Source organism: Jaculus jaculus, chromosome 4 (assembly GCF_020740685.1).
Source record: "Jaculus jaculus isolate mJacJac1 chromosome 4, mJacJac1.mat.Y.cur, whole genome shotgun sequence".
Taxonomy (NCBI): domain Eukaryota; kingdom Metazoa; phylum Chordata; class Mammalia; order Rodentia; family Dipodidae; genus Jaculus; species Jaculus jaculus.
Genome location: NC_059105.1, coordinates 161,171,573 through 161,191,683, shown reverse-complemented (window position 1 = coordinate 161,191,683; position 20,111 = coordinate 161,171,573). Strand labels below are relative to the sequence as shown.

The window sequence follows — 20,111 nt, the reverse complement described above, 5'->3', positions numbered from 1 at the left end:
TGTTTTTAAAAAATTAATAAATGATACACATCAAGAAAGGACAGATGGTGATAAATTCAATTTAGTAACTGTGCCTACAGAATGGTTATTAGAAAGAGAAAAGAAGGTAGGAAGTCTGAAGAAAGTTGGAAGAAAAGAAGAGATAAGGAGAAAAGAGCAACAAGGAAATATGCAAGAGGAGCCAAAATTACTTTGTCTCATTCACGGAGATGCTTCCAGGTTCTTGACAGTGTGCGGAACCCAGCAGGAAGCAGGATGTGAACTAAAGGAGTGAACAGTATAAAGGTTACTGCTGTTTTCTCCTGTCTGGTAGCTTCTCTTTTACCTTCAGTCAAGCTCATTTCTTCTATTTTATAAAAACCTTCCCTTCTACTCTGCACCCATTATTTCCTTTACTAAAATTCTAAACTTCATGACTGGTTGTATTTATTCTCTGCCCGGCTTGGTTTCTACCATGAGAAAGCAATCATACTTTCAGAGGCTAGCACTAACTTCACTACCACTAAATCCAATGTTCGTTTTTCTTCCTCAGTCCTTAGGTATCGAGCATTTTATACTAAAGATCAATCTTTCCTTTATGAAATGTTCACCTCTCTTTGCTCCTGCTGTAGCCCATCTACCTGGCTGATCAATCTCTCTTGGACACATCTTTCACTTTCACCTCTGAACATACTCCAAGGTTCCCCCTTTATCTTTTTCACGCCTGTGTGCAGAGTAAGCGTGTGGCATCGTGTGCGTGATGTGTGGTGTATACCATGCGCATGCAGATGTCCACACCCCATGTGCATGTGTGGGGAGGCCAAAGGAGAAGGTTGGGGGTCTTCTTATTGCTTATTAACTAGCATATTTCCCTGAAATGGAATCTCTCCCTCAATTAGGAGCTGCTGTCCACCAGTAAGTGCTGACAATTCTCAGGTCTCTCTGTTCCTTCACACTGGGGTTACAGACCTTGTGGCCATGCCCAGACTTTTAGGTGGGTTCTGGGGAGTGGAACTCCCTGGTCCCCAGCCAGAGGCCCTCATGCTTAAGTGGTAAGCATTCTCAACCACTGAACCATCTCTCAAGCCCCTTGTTTAAAAAGCGCATCAACTTTTTACACATATGGTTCCACTCAGAATTCTCTCTTGAGCTTTAGTACTCACTGGACCGCTTCAGCGCGATAGCCCTTACCACCTCTAAGAACTGAGCTTCTTTATCATTTTCTCCTCTTCCACCTATGACACAGGCCCCTCTTTTGAGAAATAATTTCATCTACCCAGTTACCCCGACTAACATTCAATCAATGACATCTAGTAGAATCTCTTAAACTACTCTAGCACTTACTTTATTTATCAGTACTGTCCTACACTACTTTCTTCAATGATCAAAAGGTCTCATATAGGGCTGGAGAGATGGCTTAGCGGTTAAGTGCTTGCCTGTGAAGCTGAAGGACCCCGGTTCAAGGCTTGGTTCCCCAGGTCCCACGTTAGCCAGATGCACAAGGGGGCGCTACGCATCTGGAGTTCGTTTGCAGAGGCTGCAAGCCCTGGCGTGCCCATTCTCTCTCTCCCTCTACCTGTCTTTCTCTCTGTGTCTGTCACTCTCAAATAAAAAAATTAAAAAAAAAAAGGTCTCATATAGTTGCCACTAGTAATGCATGACCACTGAACCAATAAAATACAGCTCATTCAACTGACAAGCTACTTTTTTTTTTTCAAGGTAGGGTTTCACTGTAGCTCAGGCTGACCTGTAATACACTATGTAGTCTCAGGGTGGCCTCGAACTCACAGTGATCCTCCTACCTCTGCCTCCTGAGTACTGGAATTAAAGGCATGCACCACCACACCCGGCTACAAACTACATTTTAATTTTGAGTTGCCATACACAGCTAGCTGCCACTGTACTGAACAGCCACCAGGTCACTTGTTCCTTACACTAGTCTGCAGAAAGAAGCAGCAGTCAAGATCAAGAACCACAGGCTCTTAGGCCAGACTGCCTGGTTCAAATCCTAACTCTATCACTTAAAACAGCATGACATTGGAGAAATCCTGAAACACCTCTGCGCCTTAACTGCTTCGTGGATCCAAAAGGGATATGAGTAATACCAACTTCACAGGGTTGTTGAGGAAATTAACTGAACTAGTACACACAGATGCCTAACCAAAGTAATCACCAAAAAAGCTAGCTACTGGGCTGGAGAGATGGTTTCGTGGTTAAGTGCATGCCTGTGAAGCCTAAGGACCCCAGTTCGAGGCTCAATTCCCCAGAACCCATGTTAGCCAGATGCACAAGGGGGCGCACATGTCTGGAGTTCCTTTGCAATGGCTGGAGGCCCTAGCGCGCACTCTCTTTCTTTCTCACTGCCTTTTTCTCTCTCTGTCTCTCTCAAATAAATAAAATAAAAATAAAAAAGCTAGCTACTATTATCATTGCCACCTTAAAGAGCATTTATTGTCACTTTAAAGAGTTGCCTTACATTTCTAGTGAGGGTAAAGACTATGCCTTTTAATTACTGCATATTATTATGCTGCACAAGGAGGAATTCAATAAGTATTGATTACATGCAAAGTGCAAATTAGAGAGTTAAAATCCTATTAATGTAAGCTAGAAATGTCAAATCAATTTTTTATTTAAACTCTGTGGAAAGATTAACTTCTGAAAGTCTTGTTTTTATAACAAGGAGTAGCCATTCTTCTATCAGTCTATTATAGTTGAAGTAATTAAAGTAAAAACCAGGAATGAATGAAGAACACCACAAAATAAAAAATTTCTTTCTATTTAATTCAGTTATGAACACCTCTGAACAGAATACTGAATCCAAAATGTTAACCTTAAATTACTTCAGTGGCTTCACCCAGTAGTTGAACTTAGCAATTACATTATCATCTTTATTGCATTTGTTTTTACTTAGCTATAAAGAGATCTGAGGTGAGTTAAGTGGAGTGAATATTTCTAAGAGTCTGAAGAGTGAGTATTCATGAATCTCTCACAAGTTTCAGTAACACAGAAAGTGTAATTTTAATACAGGCTTCTACAAAACAGTGTTCTAAAGCCTTTATAAGCCTTAGTCATTTTTTTTCTACAGAACAGCTGCTCATTTTATCATAATAACAATACAGTGATTTACATTTCCCTGATAATTTTTTTTTTTTTTGAGTTAAGAGTCTCACTGTAGCCCAGGCTAACCTGGAATTCACTCAGGGTGGCCTTGAACTCATGGCAATCCTCCTACCTCTGCCTCCTGAGTGCTGGGATTAAAGGTGTGCACCACCACGCCTGGCACTTTCTGATAATTTTAAGATTATAATTTCAAAATATCATTTACTTACACTGTACTCAAGAAATAGCAGCCAGACGCACAAAGTGGTGTATGCATCTGGAGTTTATCTGCAGGAGCAAGAGGCCCTAAGTGAACCTATTCTCATTCATTCATTCTCTCTTTTGCTCTCTGCTTACATATTAAATAATATTTTTTTTAAAAAAAGAACATTTTCTTATTCTCTGAGAAAATAGGGAGAGATCAACACTGAGTAGTAATCAGAGTAAGGTCATCTTCAGCACCACATACCATTTTCTGTAATAATGCAACAGAAGTCAGACTGTCTTTAAAGGAATCAACTAGAACCACACTCAGCCCATTAAACTTGATCACATTGTTACACCATCTTTGTCTTTTTCCACCATAGCTTCTCTTCCAGTTACCTCTTCAGTAGTTTTGTGCCATCCAGAGTTTTTAGAATTATGCAATAGGTTAAAAAAAAAAAAACCTACAGTTTAGTCTAACTCTAAGGGAATTCTGACTTTGTTATCTCTAAAAACAGGTTTCCAAAATGAATTACTGCTGTTACACTTCAGCAATTCAGAGCCTTGAGAACTAGCTAGTTTTGTGTTGGCTTGCTCTCTAGAACTTGCACAAAAACATTAATTGCCAAAACAATCATGTCTCCACTTTCATATACAGGGGACTGCTGACAAATAGTTATTTTGGAAACTATGCTACTTGGATATATTCAAGAAATTTCATATGTGAGGTCCACCCCATGGAAGGAATTCCTGCCTGGTGCTAAAAACCTACTCAAAAGCTTATGGTGGGGGAGGTCATAAACCCTTAGGGAGAAAATGCTGCTGTTGTCTGGCTAAATGGATATATTATGCCCACCAAAACGGCCCCTAAGCACTTACGTTTATGCCCACATATTAATGCTACTCACATCTTTGGTTAGAGAAGCTTTTCTTTTCAAATGGCAGTGACTCAAAACTCAGCCAAGTGCTGAGAAGGAGTGACAATGGAGTGTTCAGCACTATGTGAGACATCTCTGTCACCTCCTCATGGCTCAGAGACCATTGCAGAAGAGGTGGCAGAAAGAATGTTAAGAGCCAAAGAAAGAGGAATGCTTGCAAAACTGTCTTCTAGACACAGAGTGGTTTAGATATTCATGACATCATTCACAGTGGCTGATGTTACTTACACAAAACCTGCATACGAGGAGGAAAAAAATTTTGATGATGGCATCAAAACAGAAGAGAGGCCAGTTAGAATAAAAGGATGCAGTGAAGGGGATATTTGGGAGGGGAAAATAGGAGGGTGGCGGGAAGGGATTATAATCATGTTATATTATTTATATTTATGGAAGTTGGCAATGAAACTGAAAAAAATAAGGATTTTTTTAATCTCCCCCAAATAAACTTTACGTGCTTCTTTTCCTCACTTATTCTACTCTATATGTTGGTTCCTTAGTTGAACTTCTTACAGTCTTGTTCTCAACTGTTTTCTGCTTACTCTACTCATCATTCCCCTCTAACTGTTTTCTTCCACCTTGGGCTGGAGAGATTGCTCATTGGTTAAGGTGCTTGCCTGTTTTCTTCCTCCAAATATTTCTACTGTTTTTCTGGAACCTTACTTTGTAATTGCAAAAACCTCTTATCCTCTGTTTCATCATATTAACTAATAACTAATAACTGGCTCTACCCTGAATACCCAACTTCTTGGTCCCTCTCAGTACTGAATTACTTTGGTGTCCAGAAGAAGAAAATGCCGTGTTTACTTCCAAAAGCTATTCTGAGTATGCTTCCGCCCTTATACAAGGAACCTGGGTTCTTTGGAGGCTCTGGATCATCAGCTGTCCTCCCTCCCTTGTCCCTTGCTCTGAGGTTAACACCTAGAAACACATGGTTCTTATTCTTGCATCCATTTTCCAAGGCTAACTATCAGCCACTTTCTTGTTCCTGGAAAACTGATTCACCATTCTACCAGATGTTCCTCAAGGTCTCACCCACCTCCATACAATCATCTCACATGCTTAAGATGCATGTGCTGGGTAGCACGTGTGTCTGAGTCAAGGACCAGGAACCAAATTACAAGTCTAAAACTATCAGGTTTGTCACCGAAATACACTGTGCAGGGCTGAGGAAGGGGCTCAGTTGGAAGAATGCTTGCCTAGCATGTATAAAGCCTGAGGAGGATCCTTAGCACCACACAAATTGGTGGCAAATGCCTTCAGGGGGAAGAACCAATAGGATAAGGAGTTCAAGGCCAACCTTAAGTACATATTGAGTTCGAGACCAGCCTGGAGGACATGGAATCCTGTCTGAAAATAATAATAACGATAAACACCTAATTAAACTAATAAACCACAAAATAAAGTTTGACTCTATCTTGCTCATGAGATACATCATAAATATAGGAACATAGAAATATGAAAGTAAAAAATAAAAATTAGCTATATCACACAATCATTAATTTTAAAAATTGGTTTAACTGTTTTAGTCTCAGAGAAGATGAACTTCAAGGCTACAATATATTACCAGATATAGAGACAGACATATTAACAATGATAAAACACTAAATCCTTTAGCTATTTCAACAATTGTTAACTAGAATACACCTAGCAAGTAGAAAAATAGAATTAAAATGAAAAAGAACCAATTTCAACATAAAGCCAGGGATTGTAACATTTAGTATTCCTTAGTAACTGATAAAAGAGGCAGGGGGAGAAAACAACCTAGTAGTGGAGGAGAACTAAATAAAATGATTAATAAGGATGTCCTAATGGACCTACTTAGGATACTGTACTCAATAATTCCAGAATGAACATATATGTATTCTTTATGACTGGACATTAAATATTTACCAAAATTGGCCATAAAACAAGAACATGAAAATAATCTCGAGTCAGGCATGCCAGCACTTGGGAGGCAGAAGTAGGAGGATCACTGTGAGTTCGAGGCTACTCTGAGACTACGTGGTGAATTCCAGGTCAGTCTGGGCTAGAGTGAAACTCTACCTTAAAAAACTGAAAAATCAAAAAGTGAGAGAGAGAGAAAAAGCTCAACCAATTTTTAAGGATGAAATCACACAATATCTTTTCTCTGAGCACAATGAAAGTAAGCTAGAAATCAGTAATTAAAAGATAATCAACATTGTCAAATATTTGGAAATTAAGAAGTACATTTCAAATAACAAACGAGTCAAGGAAGAAATAACAATGGAGGGCTGAGGAAATGGCTTTGCTGCAAAGCCTAAGGACTCTAGTTCAATTCTCCAGGACCCATGTAACCAGATGCACAAGGGGGGGCACATGCATCTGGAGTTTGTTTGTAGTGGCTGGAGGCCCTGGCATGCCCACTCTCTTCTCAAATTAAACAAATAAATAGCATTTAACCAAAAGAAAAACCACAATGGAAATTAGACAATGTATTGAACTGAATGATAAGGCAACTATAACTGATTAGACAGAGCTGCAGAACTCTGAAAGGAAGCTTAAAAAAAAAAAAATCAAGCATGTCTTTAACCCCAGCCCTTGGGAAGCAGAGGTAGAAGGATCGCCAGGAGTTTGAGGCCACCCTGAGATTACAGTGAATTCCAGGTCAGCCTGGGCTACAGCGACACTGTACCTTGAAAAACCATAAAAAAGAAAAATTAATAAAGCAACTACATCTCAGAAAGTTTGAAAAAAAGAGCAAATTGAAACCAAAGAAAGTAGGGACATTTTTTTAAGATAAAGCAGGAATTAATGAAATTCAAAACAAATATTTAGTATAAAAAAATCAACAAAACCAGAGACTGGTCTCTGATCAACCTCAGGCAAAACTGATCAAGAAAAAGAAGGCACAAATTATCTATAGCAGAAATGAAAGCTGAAAATTCTCTATAGGCTTTGCAGTAATAGCTGGGTTGTTCAACTGTCTTACTGAAAGACAGTAAAACAGAAAAATAATTGTTTGACAGTTTACTTGAAATGGAAAACATTCTTTCAGAGACACAAATCTCCAAACTCTGAAACAGGAAAAAATGAAGTTATTTTCTTGTTTTCTTTAATGTTATTTCAAAACTTCCCATGCAGCAAACCACAGGTCCAGTTAGTTTCACTTGTGAATTCAAAGGAAGAAATAACAACAATCTTAGACTTCCAGAAAACAGGCTCCCATAAGACTGATAAAAAGAAAGTAATAGGTCAGGGCTGGAGAGATGGCTTAGCGGTCAAGGCACTTGTCTGTGAAGCCTAAACCCATGTTCAACTCTCCAGATTCCATGTTAGCCAGATGCACAAAGGTGAAGCAAGCGCAAGGTCACACATGCCTGGTAGGAGATGGAAGCATCTGGCGTTTGATTACAGTGGGTGAAGCCTTAGTATGCCAATTCTCTTTCTCTTTCTCACTCTCTCTAAAATAAAATAAAAAAAGAAAGAAAATAACAGGCCAGTCTTTCTCATGAAGTTAGATGCTACATAAAGTAGGTACTGTGTAGTTTACTACCTTTCTATAGAAGACATAACTAAGCAAAAAGACACTAGAAAATTGATTTTCATGGTATGTGAAATGACATGTGTATTAGTCGGGGTTCTCTAGAGGAACAGGACCGACAGAATGAATTGTATTAAAAGGGAATTTATTGGATTAGTTTACAGCAGTCCAACAAGAGCAGGTTTCAGGCCTGAGAGTCAAAGAATCTGGTGCTGCTTGCTGCTCGCTGCTTTCCAGTGTGGACTGAAGAGCGGTGGGTCTCCAGGATGCCTCCAGGTCTTCAGAGCTGGATTGGAACTGCTGAGTCATCCAGCCTCGTGGTCTGAGCAGCTACCAGGTTCCCTGATGCTCAGGCGTGCAACCTGCTCTTGTTGGGCTGCCGTAAGCTAATACAATAAATTCCCTTTTAATACACTTCATTCTGTTGGTCCTGTTCCTCTAGAGAACCCTGACTAATACAGACGGGGGTACCAGGAGTGGGGTTCTAGAGAAACAGAATTGTAAGAAGGGTTTCCCTAGTGGGCTTGGTGCTCTCTGGAGTTGCTTCCCCAACCTCAGTGCCACTAAAGGCTCTACTGATAATAAGGAGGGCACTAATAATCCATGGTGTGAACTATTTAAAGAACTCCATGAGACAGATGCATTTGGTGATCCTGAGTCATATCTTATGAGGAGCAAGGAATTTAGTGACTCTGTACCTAGAACTTTTGAATACTCGTGGAAAAGTAGGATGAATGATGATGCTGGATGGTTACTTCTAGCACCTCTGGATAAAATACTGAAAGAAAAACAGAAGCTCAGAAAGGAAATTTCCAAGCTTAAGATCCACACACATGATCTCAAGGTTTCTAAGAGTACCCTGGAGAAGAGTCTCCTCTCTAGCCAGGACAGGGCTCAAAATGCAGAAAACCAAGACCTAGGTTCTCATTGTAATATTGGCTAACCTGCAACGTAACCTCAATTCCCAGCCTCACAGGCTATCAGAAGTTAAAGTGTGGGCACTGATTGGAAAAGAGTGGGATCCTATGACTTGGGATAAGGATATGTGGGAAGACCCTGAAGAATCTGCAGACACTGAACTCTCAGATTCAGAAGAAGTTGTTTTGCATGACAATATGACCCCCAATATATTCAGTGTTTTATTAGCTTGTAGTTTGGATCTACAACCACTTTGCTGGAGGCAGTGTCACTGGGTGGGTCTTAGGATCCAGCCCTCAGGTGTATGGTGGGTTTGAGATTCCAATCTAAAGATACACAAAGTGTGCCTAGCTGGAGTTCCTAAAGTGTGCTGTGCTGTGTGGCTTTTGACTTTTAGGCTTGTGCTTCTCTCTGTGTGTTTGGACCTGTGAAGGCAGGCCAGCTTCTTCTGCCATTATGGAACTTCCCCTGGATCTGTAAGCTTCAATAAATCCCTTCCTCCATAACTGTTCCTGGTCTGGATGTTCATCTCAGCGAACCTGAAGCTCAGGACCAATCTGATAGCTCAGGCCAAAAACGTGTTGGCCTTGCATGCATGAGGTGCTGGCTTTGCTCCCCAGTACCCACAGAAAGTGCCAGGCATGGTGGCATGAAATAACTGAAATCCAGTGCTAGAAAGCAGATATGGACAGACAAATCAGCTAACTTCAGATCAGTGACAGAGCCTGTCTCAAAGAAGGTGGATGGTGTTCCTGCAGAACACACCACAGGTTGTCCTCTGGCCTCCGCATGCTCACAAGTGTTCCCCTCATGTACGTACACAAACATATGCACACACACCATATGCTCATGGAAAAAAATTTTAAATGAACAAAATAAAACAGAAAAATCATGTTCATTATGAAAAGACAACTGGTAAAATTCAAAATCCATTCATGGTGCAAACTTTTCATCCAAGTAGGAAGAGATGAGAACTTCTTTAACAAAATGTGAAGTGCTTGCCTGGCATGCACAGTGGCTCTGGGTTCAATTCTCAACACCACACACAAACACATTCATCCTGTAGGGGACACTTTACTTAAGGGTATTACCTTGAAAATTTCTGCTGAGATTGAGAATAAAACGAAGATGCTTATAACTGACATATATGATTGAAGATGTATTGGGTTTTAGCTGATTCAGTAAGAAGGGAGGAACAAGACAAAAGAAAAATGACATGAGCAAGCTTGGCTCTGGATGGGAAGAAAGACAAAACAGGTAAAGAAGAGTCAGAAAGTTGGACAGAATTTCAACTTCAAACTAAAGTACTAGACTACAAACTTTGTATCTATTAAACTTCTCTAATCTCCCTATAAACCTGAAGGCCAAATAAAGCAGGCACTGTAGAACTTGCTTCTCTTTTATTTTTTTGTAAAAACTGTATTTTTATTTATTTATTTGTTTATTTTTATTATTATTTTTTTAATTTTTATTAGCATTTTCCATGATTATAAAAAAAAATCCCATGTTAATTATCTCCCCCACCCACTTTCCCCTTTGAAATTCCATTCTCCATCATATTACCTCCCCATCAGAATCATTGTATGCTTCTCTTTTGTAGATAACATATTTATGTTTTAGGAAGCAAACAGATTAGTCTAAGGTCACTCTTGAAGAATCAAAAGGCTCTCACTCTTGGTTAGAGAATCTGGTTTATTTTTACAGCTGGGACCAAATACTGGGAGACCCAAGCTCCATTGGTACGGCAAGAAAAGAAAGCTGAAAGCCTATCATAAGAGTCATCTCTATCACATCCCCCAGGGCCCAGGAGATACTACAGGGAAAATTAAAGATAAACCACAAGGACTGCTCTCACAGTTAGCCTGAGAACCTCCTCCAGAGAGATGGCAGTAAACACTAAGGAGACTCAAAATTCATCAAAGCAAAAAATCAGAGGCTGCTGAGAGCTCAGCACTAAAGGATACTTATAACCCACCCTCCAGGGCTCAGGGAACACTGAGGAAGGAGGAGTATTCTGAGGCTTTGTTTCCTACCCCAGAGACTTACTGGTACACTCATGACCCAACAGTGAATATCAATAATGCCCTCTGAAGAGGGCCCTCAGGGGAATGGGGGTAGGGGAGAGGGATCATAGGAGTATTACCCATCGGAATATGTTCATACAGTAAAGTTCACAATCAATAATAATAAAAAGAAGCAAAAGGTAATTGACACAAGATTTCAGTTTCTTTTCAATATGTCAGCTTTCACATATAGGGAGCTAGAAGTCCATGGAGATTTCTTTCAGAACATGTTATTGGGCTTCCCAAATCTAAATAAGGTTGTTATTGAACTTAATATCTAGTGTCTAGAACTTGATTTTCTTCCATATCTAAGAATTTAGGAACATGGTCGGCTGAAATGATAAAGTCACTTCTCACTTCAAACATATAGAAATGCTATAAAAAGAATGTGGAATGGGGGATGGGAGGACAGGCGAGGCAAAGGAGAACTAGCTCAAGAGAAAGTTTAGGGGCACAAGATATCCCTGGCTGCTAGAGGTAGGAAATGACAGATTCAGATGCAGCTTTAGAGGCTGGTGAGGGGAGTTTCGCTGTCTGTCCAAGAGGAGCAGGATTTAGTTTCCAGCTTTTAGGGCAAGGTGAGTGATTAAGACTTGTGAACCCTCGAGCTCCTCGGTCAAAGAAGCAGACAACTGGAAAGCAACTATCCACTGACTCAGGAAGGCAGAACACTTTTTCTTGTCACAGATTACAGGTGGGGTTGGCATAGACTAGATAAAAGAGCCACAAGAAATGGAAACCAAAGGTCTGGGGAATTTGTGTTACTCAGATGGATGGCACAGAAACTCGGAGCTGAGAAATTACAGGGCCACTGAAATTCCTAGGCCCAAGACAACAATTTAAAAGCAAAGGGATATGTGAACAATGGTAATACAGGGCTTCCATGAGACAGGGGAATACATTTCACAAGAATTACAAATCAGACAAGATATACTGCAGCAAAGCAGAACATCATACATACAAAGTAGGATCCTCACCCAGCCTCTAGTAACTAGTATAACCCCAAAGAAACTGTAAAATAAGTGTATGGAAAATAATTTACTTAAAAGTAGACTCCATAATAAAAGATAAAATTTGAACTCTGGCCATTTAAAGGAGCCAATAAGAATATCATAATTACTTGAAATGAAAATTTAAATGTATTATATTAAAATAATAATGGGAGGCTGGAGGGATGGCTTAGTAGTTAGGGTGTTTGCCTGCAAGGCCAAAGGACTCAGGTTCGATTCCCCAAGACCCATGTTAGCCAGATGCACAAGGGTCACATGCGTCTGGAGTTCATTTGCAATGGCTGGAGGCCCTGGCATGCCCATTCTCTCTCTCTGTCCAATAAATAAATAAAAATATTTTAAAGTAATGTTGGGTATAGTTAGAGATGCTTGGTTAAGTAGCAGATATGAATCATCTTCCAGAATGCAGCAAGGGGAAGTAAAAAACAGAATGTATGAGAGTGTAACTGACAGATATTAAAGGCAAATTTAATAGAAACCAAAAGGAAAGGCTAGGCATGGTACCTCATGCCTATAATCCCTGCACTCAGGAGGCTGAGGCAGTAGAATTGCCAGCCTGCACTGCTGAGTGAGTTCCAGGTCAGCCTGGCTAGAGAGAGATCTGCCTCAAAAAAAAAAAAAAAGGGGGGGAACTAGACATGAGGAGATGGACAAAATAAAAGATATGAGATGGATAACTTCTGAATAGGACAATAGATAAATACTAAGTTATACTTAAAATGTAGGTTAGCATTACTGCAGAATATCAAAGTTTTAATAAAATTCTCTTAAAAAGAAGATGGCGAAGGGCTGGAGAGATGCTAAGGTGCTTGCCCATACAGCCTAATGACCTGAGTTTGATTCCTCAGTACCCACGTTAAGCCAGCTGCACAAGGGGGCACATGCATCTGGAATTCGTTTGCAGTGGCAACAGGCCCTGGTGCACCCATTCTCTCTCTCTCTCTTCACCAGCTAGTGGCACATGCTTTTAGTCCCAGCACTCCCGAGGCAGAGGTATGATCGTTGAGTTTGAGTCTGCCCTGAGACTTCATAGTGGGCTCCAGGTCAGCCTGGAGTTGAGCAAGATCCTACCTCAAAAAACCAAAAACAAGGGCTGGAGAGATGGCTTAGCGGTTAAGCGCTTGCCTGTGAAGCCTAAGGACCCCGGTTCGAGGCTCGGTTCCCCAGGTCCCACATTAGCCAGATGCACAAGGGGGCGCACACGTCTGGAGTTCGTTTGCAGTGGCTGGAAGCCCTGGCTCGCCCATTCTCTCTCTCTCCCTCTTATCTGTCTTTCTGTCTGTCACTCTCAAATAAATAAATAAAAAATGAACAAAAAATATTTTTAAAAAAACCCAAAAACAAGAAAGAAAGAGAGAGAGAGAGAGAAGATATTATGTTAAAAGGGAAAAGTTAGTTGGGCAGGATATAAGTCAGTCTATGCAATAATATCTTCAGAGAACAAAAGGAATGTCATGTCAATCTAGCTAGCTACCATTTCTTCCCTGTTTATTCTTTACAGGTGAGAGGGTGTTCCAGAAGATGACAGGCTTGCCTGAACCACCTAGGATTAGCAAAGACAGGAATGACTCTTGTTGTTTTAATTTTTAATCAATTTATTTGACAGAGAAAGAGAGAGAGAGAAAAAGAGAATGGGTGCACCAGGGCCTCCAGCCACTGCAAAATGAACTCTAGACACCTGTGCCCCCTTATGCATCTGGCTAACCTGGGGAATCGAACCTGGGTCCTTTGGCTTTGCAGGCAAATGCCTTAATAGCTAAGCCATCCCTCCAGCACAGGGATGACTCTTTTTTTTTTTTTTTTTTTTTTTTAAATTTTTATTTAATTGAGAGTGACAGACACAGAGAGAAAGACAGATAGAGGGAGAGAGAGAGAATGGGCGCGCCAGGGCTTCCAGCCTCTGCAAACGAACTCCAGATGCGTGCGCCCCTTGTGCATCTGGCTAACGTGGGACCTGGGGAACCGAGCCTCGAACCGGGGTCCTTAGGCTTCACAGGCAAGTGCTTAACCGCTAAGCCATCTCTCCAGCCCTCTTTTTTTTTTTTTTAATTATTTTTTATTTATTTATTTGAGAGTGACAGAGAGAGAAAGAGGCAGATAGAGAGCGAGGGAGAGAATGGGCGCGCCAGGGCTACCAGCCACTGCTAACGAACTCCAGACGCGTGCGCCCCCTTGTGCATCTGGCTGATGTGGGTCCTGGGGAATCGAGCCTCGAACCGGGGTCCTTAGGCTTCATGGGCAAGTGCTTAACCACTATGCCATCTCTCCAGCCCAGAGATGACTCTTAATTCAGTAGAAACTACCCAATTCCTAAATGTGACATACAATAGATGATCTAGACATGAGGCTCCTGAAGCTTCTGTCTTGGGTTTTGAGGCAATTCCTAGCGGCACAGGTGTAGGCAGATATATGGAGTACTCTGCACAATGATGAACACTGAAGTCTATGGAATCAGACAAACAGGGTTCACACGTTGATTCAGCTTTTTATAAGTTGAATCAATTTGGTTATTACTTTACCTCTCTTATATTTTATAAATTAAGAAAGATTAAATAAGACTGAAACATTTGGGATTGTATTGGTACACAGTAGGAACTAACTAAATCCCAGTTACTAATATCAGTAACCTTAAGGACTATAATTTGATCATGTATTTTGAAAAACAGAAGCAGAAGGGGCACATACTCTGACATCCACTGAGCAGCCCACAGTCCATGATGGATTTCCCAGCACTTGATTTTGGCATAAAAGATGGACTAGTGAAGATTTCCCAACACCTGTAGAAGATACAAGAGCTCTAGTCATATAAAAGACATGTTGAATTTGGGTGTGGTAGCTGGTGCACACCTATAATTCCAGCACTGGGGAGTTAGAAGTAGGAGGATCAGGAGTTTAAAGCTAGCTTCAGCAACATAACAAGTCCAAGGCCAGCCTGGGGCTGTATGAGACTATGCCAAAAAAAAAAAAAAAAAGACATGCTCAAATCTATTAAGATGAGGGTATAACTGAGACTATACAGGAGTAATAACACTTAAAGCAGGGTTTTAAACAATGTTATTAATTTTTCTTATTTCAGCGAGAGAGAATGGGTGCGCCAGGGCCTCTAGCTACTGCAAATGAATTCCAGATGCATGTGCCACCTTGTGCATCTGGATTATGTGGATCCTGGGGAATTGAATTTACGCCTTTGGCTTTGCAGGCAAGCAGCTTAAGTGCTAAGCTATCTCTCTAGCCCCAAAGCAGGGCTTTGTAAGGGTGTTCACATCTTATCAATGAGGTAATTAAGAGCAGTGATTACTCTCTAATTTTAGTATGAGAATTAGGAGCCTGTTAAACATACAAAGCTGGGTCCTTCCTCTAGGCTTTCTGATTCAGCAATCTGTCATGAGGCCCGAAATTCTGTACTTGTAACATGTTCCCAGGAGGTACTGATGCTAAAGGTCTGGGGACCTCACTTTGATTACCACTGTTCCAGGACAATTTCATATTAACTTACTCCTTTTCTTTTGGATGCCTCAGTCTGTTGTAGAATTACATAATCTTAACGGACCCTTAGAGGTAATCCCTCTATCCTACATGTTCATGCTAAGGTCCCTTCCATAGAATCCTGTTAAGATGACTTGAACACTGTCAGTGATAGGGCTCACAATCTCACAAGTCCATACTCAAAACCACTGTTTGCTCACATCATGATTTTTATAAAGCAGCTAATCACTTTGCCCCAGACTTACTTTTTAGATAAAAATAACTCTACTTTTTTTCTCCATCATGAGGGAGCACTTTATCTCCTAGATCTCTGGGCCCATGGAAACCTCTTTACAAATACTAAAGGACAGCTCTTAGAGATCTAGGTGGAGTTGAAAGGGAATAAGCTCCCTCCTTACATCCTTGTGTGGGGTGGAGTCATTTATTCAATCAACATCATTTTGGGATTCCAAGTGTAGTTGGGGAATCTTCATGAATTGCTAACTGCACCAAACATTTAAGTAATCTGTATGCATTATTACATATGAACTTACCATTCATGTTTACTTTTCATCATAAAAGTTATACTTACAAAAAAGCTTAATAAACATAAAAGGAAGAAGTCAACAAAGATCACTATTGCCAGCCTGTAGGTTTATTTAATTTCATAAAAGGGGGTTTCTTCCTATAGGCAGACTTTTCTTATAATCAAATGCGTGACATACTTCAAAATAATAAAAACAACATAAGCCTATGCTTACAGTTTGCTCTACCTGGCATATCTTACCTCCCCCACTGCCCTGGTAAAGTATTCTTACAAGATTCAGCATCACTGTAGTTTTTTTTTTTTAATTTTTGTTTATTTTTATTTATTTATTTATTTAAGAGTGACAGCAGAGGAAGAGGGAGGGAAGGAGGGAGAGAGAGAGAGGGAGAGAATGGTGCATGCCAGAGCCTCCAGCCACTGCAAACAAACTCCATACACATGTGCTACCTTGTGCATCTGGCTTATGTGGGTACTGGGGAATCAAACCTGGGTCCTTAGGCTTTGCAGGCAAGTGCCTTAACCACTAAGCCATGCCTCCAGTCCTTCAGTTTACTTTTAAGACAGTTTCTCACTAAATCCATACTTTACCAATTGTGCTAGACAAGTTGGCCAGTAAATCCTGGCAATCCTCCTGTCTCTGCTTTTCCAGTAATAGGGTTACAGGCACCAGCACTTTATGTGGGTGCTGGGGATCAAAACTCAGGTCCTCCTGCTTGCATGGCAAGCATTTTCCCTACTAAGCCATTTCCCCAGCCCAACACTATACACACACACACACACACACACACACACACACACATATATGACATTACCTCATATAGTTGAATCAAACATTCTCCCAGGTTTCCCTTATATTCTTTAGCATAGACATCTAAGATTTCTGAACACTTATGCTTAATGGAAGGCAGTAAATATATTAACAAAATTAAGTGTGAGTGCTCAGAAAATGTTTGATTAGGGCATGTTGTTGATTTGTGTTTGCATATAGGTTTATGTTGAAGACATATACTTAAGCATTTAGTTATTAGCCTGATGCAAGGCTTGAACCCTAGTTTAGCTTAATTATGTTGGGAAAATCTTCTCTATGATGTAATATTACATAGCTTGTTTAGCTCTCCATGAATTAACAACTTTAGGTGTGTTAGGCAATATGGGATGAAACGCTCAACAATAAGAATGGTGACTATTTCCTTAGGAATCTGGGAGGGGGGCTCTTACTCTGCTTTCACCTTTATAATTAAATTAAAAGACTGTATCGATTTACTTTGAGGAAAAAAACAAAGATTCAACATAATATAAATGTCAGCTCTAAATATAGCTGTTGTCAATATGTTAGGCTCATCCTTAATCTCTAAAAGAACAACGAGAAAACAGAATATGTATTTTATTAAGAGTTTAAGGCAGGTGTGGTGATGCACACCTTTAATCTCAGCACTCGGGAGGCAGAGGTAGGAGGATCGCCATGAGTTCAAGGCCAGCCTGAGACTACAAAGTGAATAGGTCAGCCTGGGCTACAGTGAGACCCTAACTTGAAACAAACAAACAAAAGGAGAGTTTAAATAAATTATCAAATATCTCTCTATGACACAAAAGGGAGCTGCTTAAGCCCACCACTCTTTTATATATTTGTGAAACTCAAAATTTCACAAGAAAAAAACCCTTTATTCAAAAGGAAACACTGGAAAGCCAGGCATGGTGGCGCACGCCTTTAATCCCAGCATTTGGGAGGCAGAGGTAGGAGGACTGCCTAGAGTTCAAGGCCACCCTGAGACTACACAGTGAATTCCAGGTCAGCCTGAGCTAGAGCAAGACCCTACCTTGAAAAATAAAGAAAAAGAAAAATACAATAAAAAAAACTGGGTATCACAAAGGGATTGCTAGGTACAACATAAAAGGGAATTACAGAGGTGAAAGAATGTCCCTTTTACATGTCATGAAGATCTGGTACCTCAGGATCCCAGTCTTAAATTGTACTCATGACACTCTTGCTAAGTCCCTTTAGGACACCATTACATTTAATCAACTATAAACTGACTGATTTTATTAAATTGACGTCAGCATCAATTCTAGCTACATGATGAAAGAAACGAAGTTGACATAAACTTAGATTACATTCATAGAGTTACATAGTCAACTTTCTTAGGGGAATATTAGATAATGGGCCTTGTCAGATATGTTGTAATGAAAATAATCTCCAGGCAATGTGGGAAGTTTCTTGACTTCACTCTCCCAACTATAGTTTACTTTATTTTATTTATATTTATTTATTTGAAAAAGAGAGGGAGAGAAAGAGACAGAGAATGGGTGCACCAGGATCTCTAGCTGCTGCGAATGAACAACGCACGCATGTGCTACCTTGTGCTTCTGGTTTATGTGGGTCCTGGGGAGTTGAACCTGGGTCCTTTGCCTTTGCAGGCAAGTGTCTTAACCGCTAAGCCATCTCTCCAGCCCCCAACTAAGCCTAGTTTTCAAGTTTTTTTTGGGGGGGAGGTGTCTTCTCTACCTACAGTCATCTAGCAAAAATGTCTGGTCAGGGCACACACTACAAAGATCAAATCCAGAAAAGCACACCTATAAATGCTGGACAAGACTTACTCCAGGTTTTTGTTTGTTTGTTTGATTTTTTTTTTTTTTTTGGTTTTCAAGATAGGGTCTCACTATGTAGTCTCAGGGTGGCCTCGAACTCACAACAATCCTCCTACCTCTACCTCCTGAATGCTGGGATTAAAGAAGTGCGGCAGTTGTTAAGGAGAGGTGGATTGGAATTTATGATGAGAAAGAGAAGGTAATTAGGTACGAGGGAGATGTAAGGACTTCATCTGTACTTGTCAAATGTCCGAGGTGTCAAAAGGATTTAACACTAGGTTGAAACTGGGCTCCCCATGAAGTCTTGGCGGCTTCCAAAGGTGGTCCCTACCTAATCTCTCTGTTCCATACAATACAACTCTCAGTAGGTTTTCAACTGTTAAATGAGAACAAGAAAGGTAAGAAAGAAATCATGAGTTATTAGCCAATATTTCATTGCACCATATAACTCAATAAGCTCAGAAGCTCAAACCGGTGGTCACTGACATATCATTTTTGTCACTTGCAGAATGGAGTTACAGATCTTTCAGAATTACATAAGTTAATAAGTGCCTGTCAGGGCCATGCTTCTTGGTGCACACTGTATGCAACCCAAATCTAACAACTCCCGCAGGCTCCCCACTCCCAGTAAAGGAAACGATGACTCCGGACTGGGGGAGGGGAACTGCCCAGAGACCTACGCAGAAAAGACGGTAAAATGCGAAGAAAAAGACCAGGGCTCTTCTTCCCAACCCCCACCCCCACCCCGCGCGCTGCCGCCGCCGCCGCCAGTCAAATAGAGGGAGCAAAGTCCTCTGGGAAATGTAGTCTTTATGGCGTTGAGAAGGACGATCAGCCACGGACCGAAGAACCGGGACGTCGAGGGTGACGCAGTGAAGAGTGAGGGGGTATTGGATAACTCAAGCGCGTCGGGAGTCCCCAGGGTGGGTTAAGGACGCTCACCTGAGTCTCCCAACACCAGTACCTTCACTCGATCCAGAGACGCCATCTTGCCACGGTCTCCGGGAGGGGCTCGGGATTCTAAGCCAATCAGAACAGGGCACGGAGGGCGGGGATTTCCATATCATTGGCTGAGAGTTGTGATGGACGGCAGCTTCGTGCCGGGGAGGGCGTGGCTACAAGCCGGTCGCAGGAATAAGACGTGATTTCTTTGTCGCACAAAGGTGACGCAGGCAATCACGTAAGCCAGTCAGTGGTTGAGCCGCGGAGGGGGAAGCTGTAAATGGGAGTGTTCGAGGATTCTCTTCGGTAAAAAAAAAGAAAAGAAAAAAAATAGTAAAAAAGAAAAAGTCCTCATTCACTGTTGCTAAGTTTCTGGCCCGTCGTGGTACTTCATGGCTTCTCGCTTGTCTGCTCCTCCCCTCCTTCACTGTTTGTTCTCTCTCGCTCTCTCGCTCTCTCTCTATCCCCCACCCCCGTCTCGGCCACCCTCTTGCCTCGGTCCTTCTTCTCAGTCTTCCAAAGAACCCGTGAGCCCGGAGCGGCCCGTGTGCGACCTCGGGTAGGAAGTGCGGGGCCGCGGCGCCGCCGTGCAGTGCGGCGGGCTGGGGCGGGATCGTCGTGGGGGGAGACGGCGGGAGTGCGCACGCCGCGCCCCAGCGCTGCGGGAGCCGAGTCACCCGGCGCCCCGCTTAGTCTGCAGACTGACGTCAGCATCGTCTCTCTCTCTCTCTCTCTCTCTCTCTCTCTCTTAAATTTTATTTATTTGCAAGCAAAGAGAGAGAGAGAATGGGCGCGCCAGGCCCTCCAGCCACTGCAGACGAACTCCAGACGCGTGTGCCCCCTTGTGCCTCTGGCTGA

General features: G+C 41.5%; 2 protein-coding genes across 4 annotated transcripts in view; one reads left to right on the top strand and one right to left on the bottom strand.

Moving 5' to 3' along the window:
- Rabl3 (RAB, member of RAS oncogene family like 3) overlaps positions 1-19,817 on the bottom strand; it is a 49,465-nt gene extending 29,648 nt beyond the window's left edge. The window contains exons 1-2 of one of the 2 annotated variants that reach the window (XM_045147161.1): positions 19,254-19,817; positions 14,399-14,490 (exon numbers count right to left, since the gene is read on the bottom strand). In XM_045147161.1, the coding sequence (XP_045003096.1) occupies positions 14,399-14,490; positions 19,254-19,299 (138 nt within the window). In that variant the 5' untranslated portion in view covers positions 19,300-19,817. The remainder of the gene's footprint in view (positions 1-14,398; positions 14,491-19,253) is intronic. The other variant, XM_004666841.3, reaches the window with a different exon arrangement.
- Gtf2e1 (general transcription factor IIE subunit 1) overlaps positions 19,469-20,111 on the top strand; it is a 32,021-nt gene continuing 31,378 nt past the window's right edge. Inside the window, exon 1 of one of the 2 annotated variants that reach the window (XM_045147159.1) lies at positions 19,469-19,559. The gene's annotated coding sequence lies outside the window, so the exon portion shown is untranslated. Of the gene's footprint in view, positions 19,813-20,111 lie in introns of both variants that reach the window. The other variant, XM_045147158.1, reaches the window with a different exon arrangement.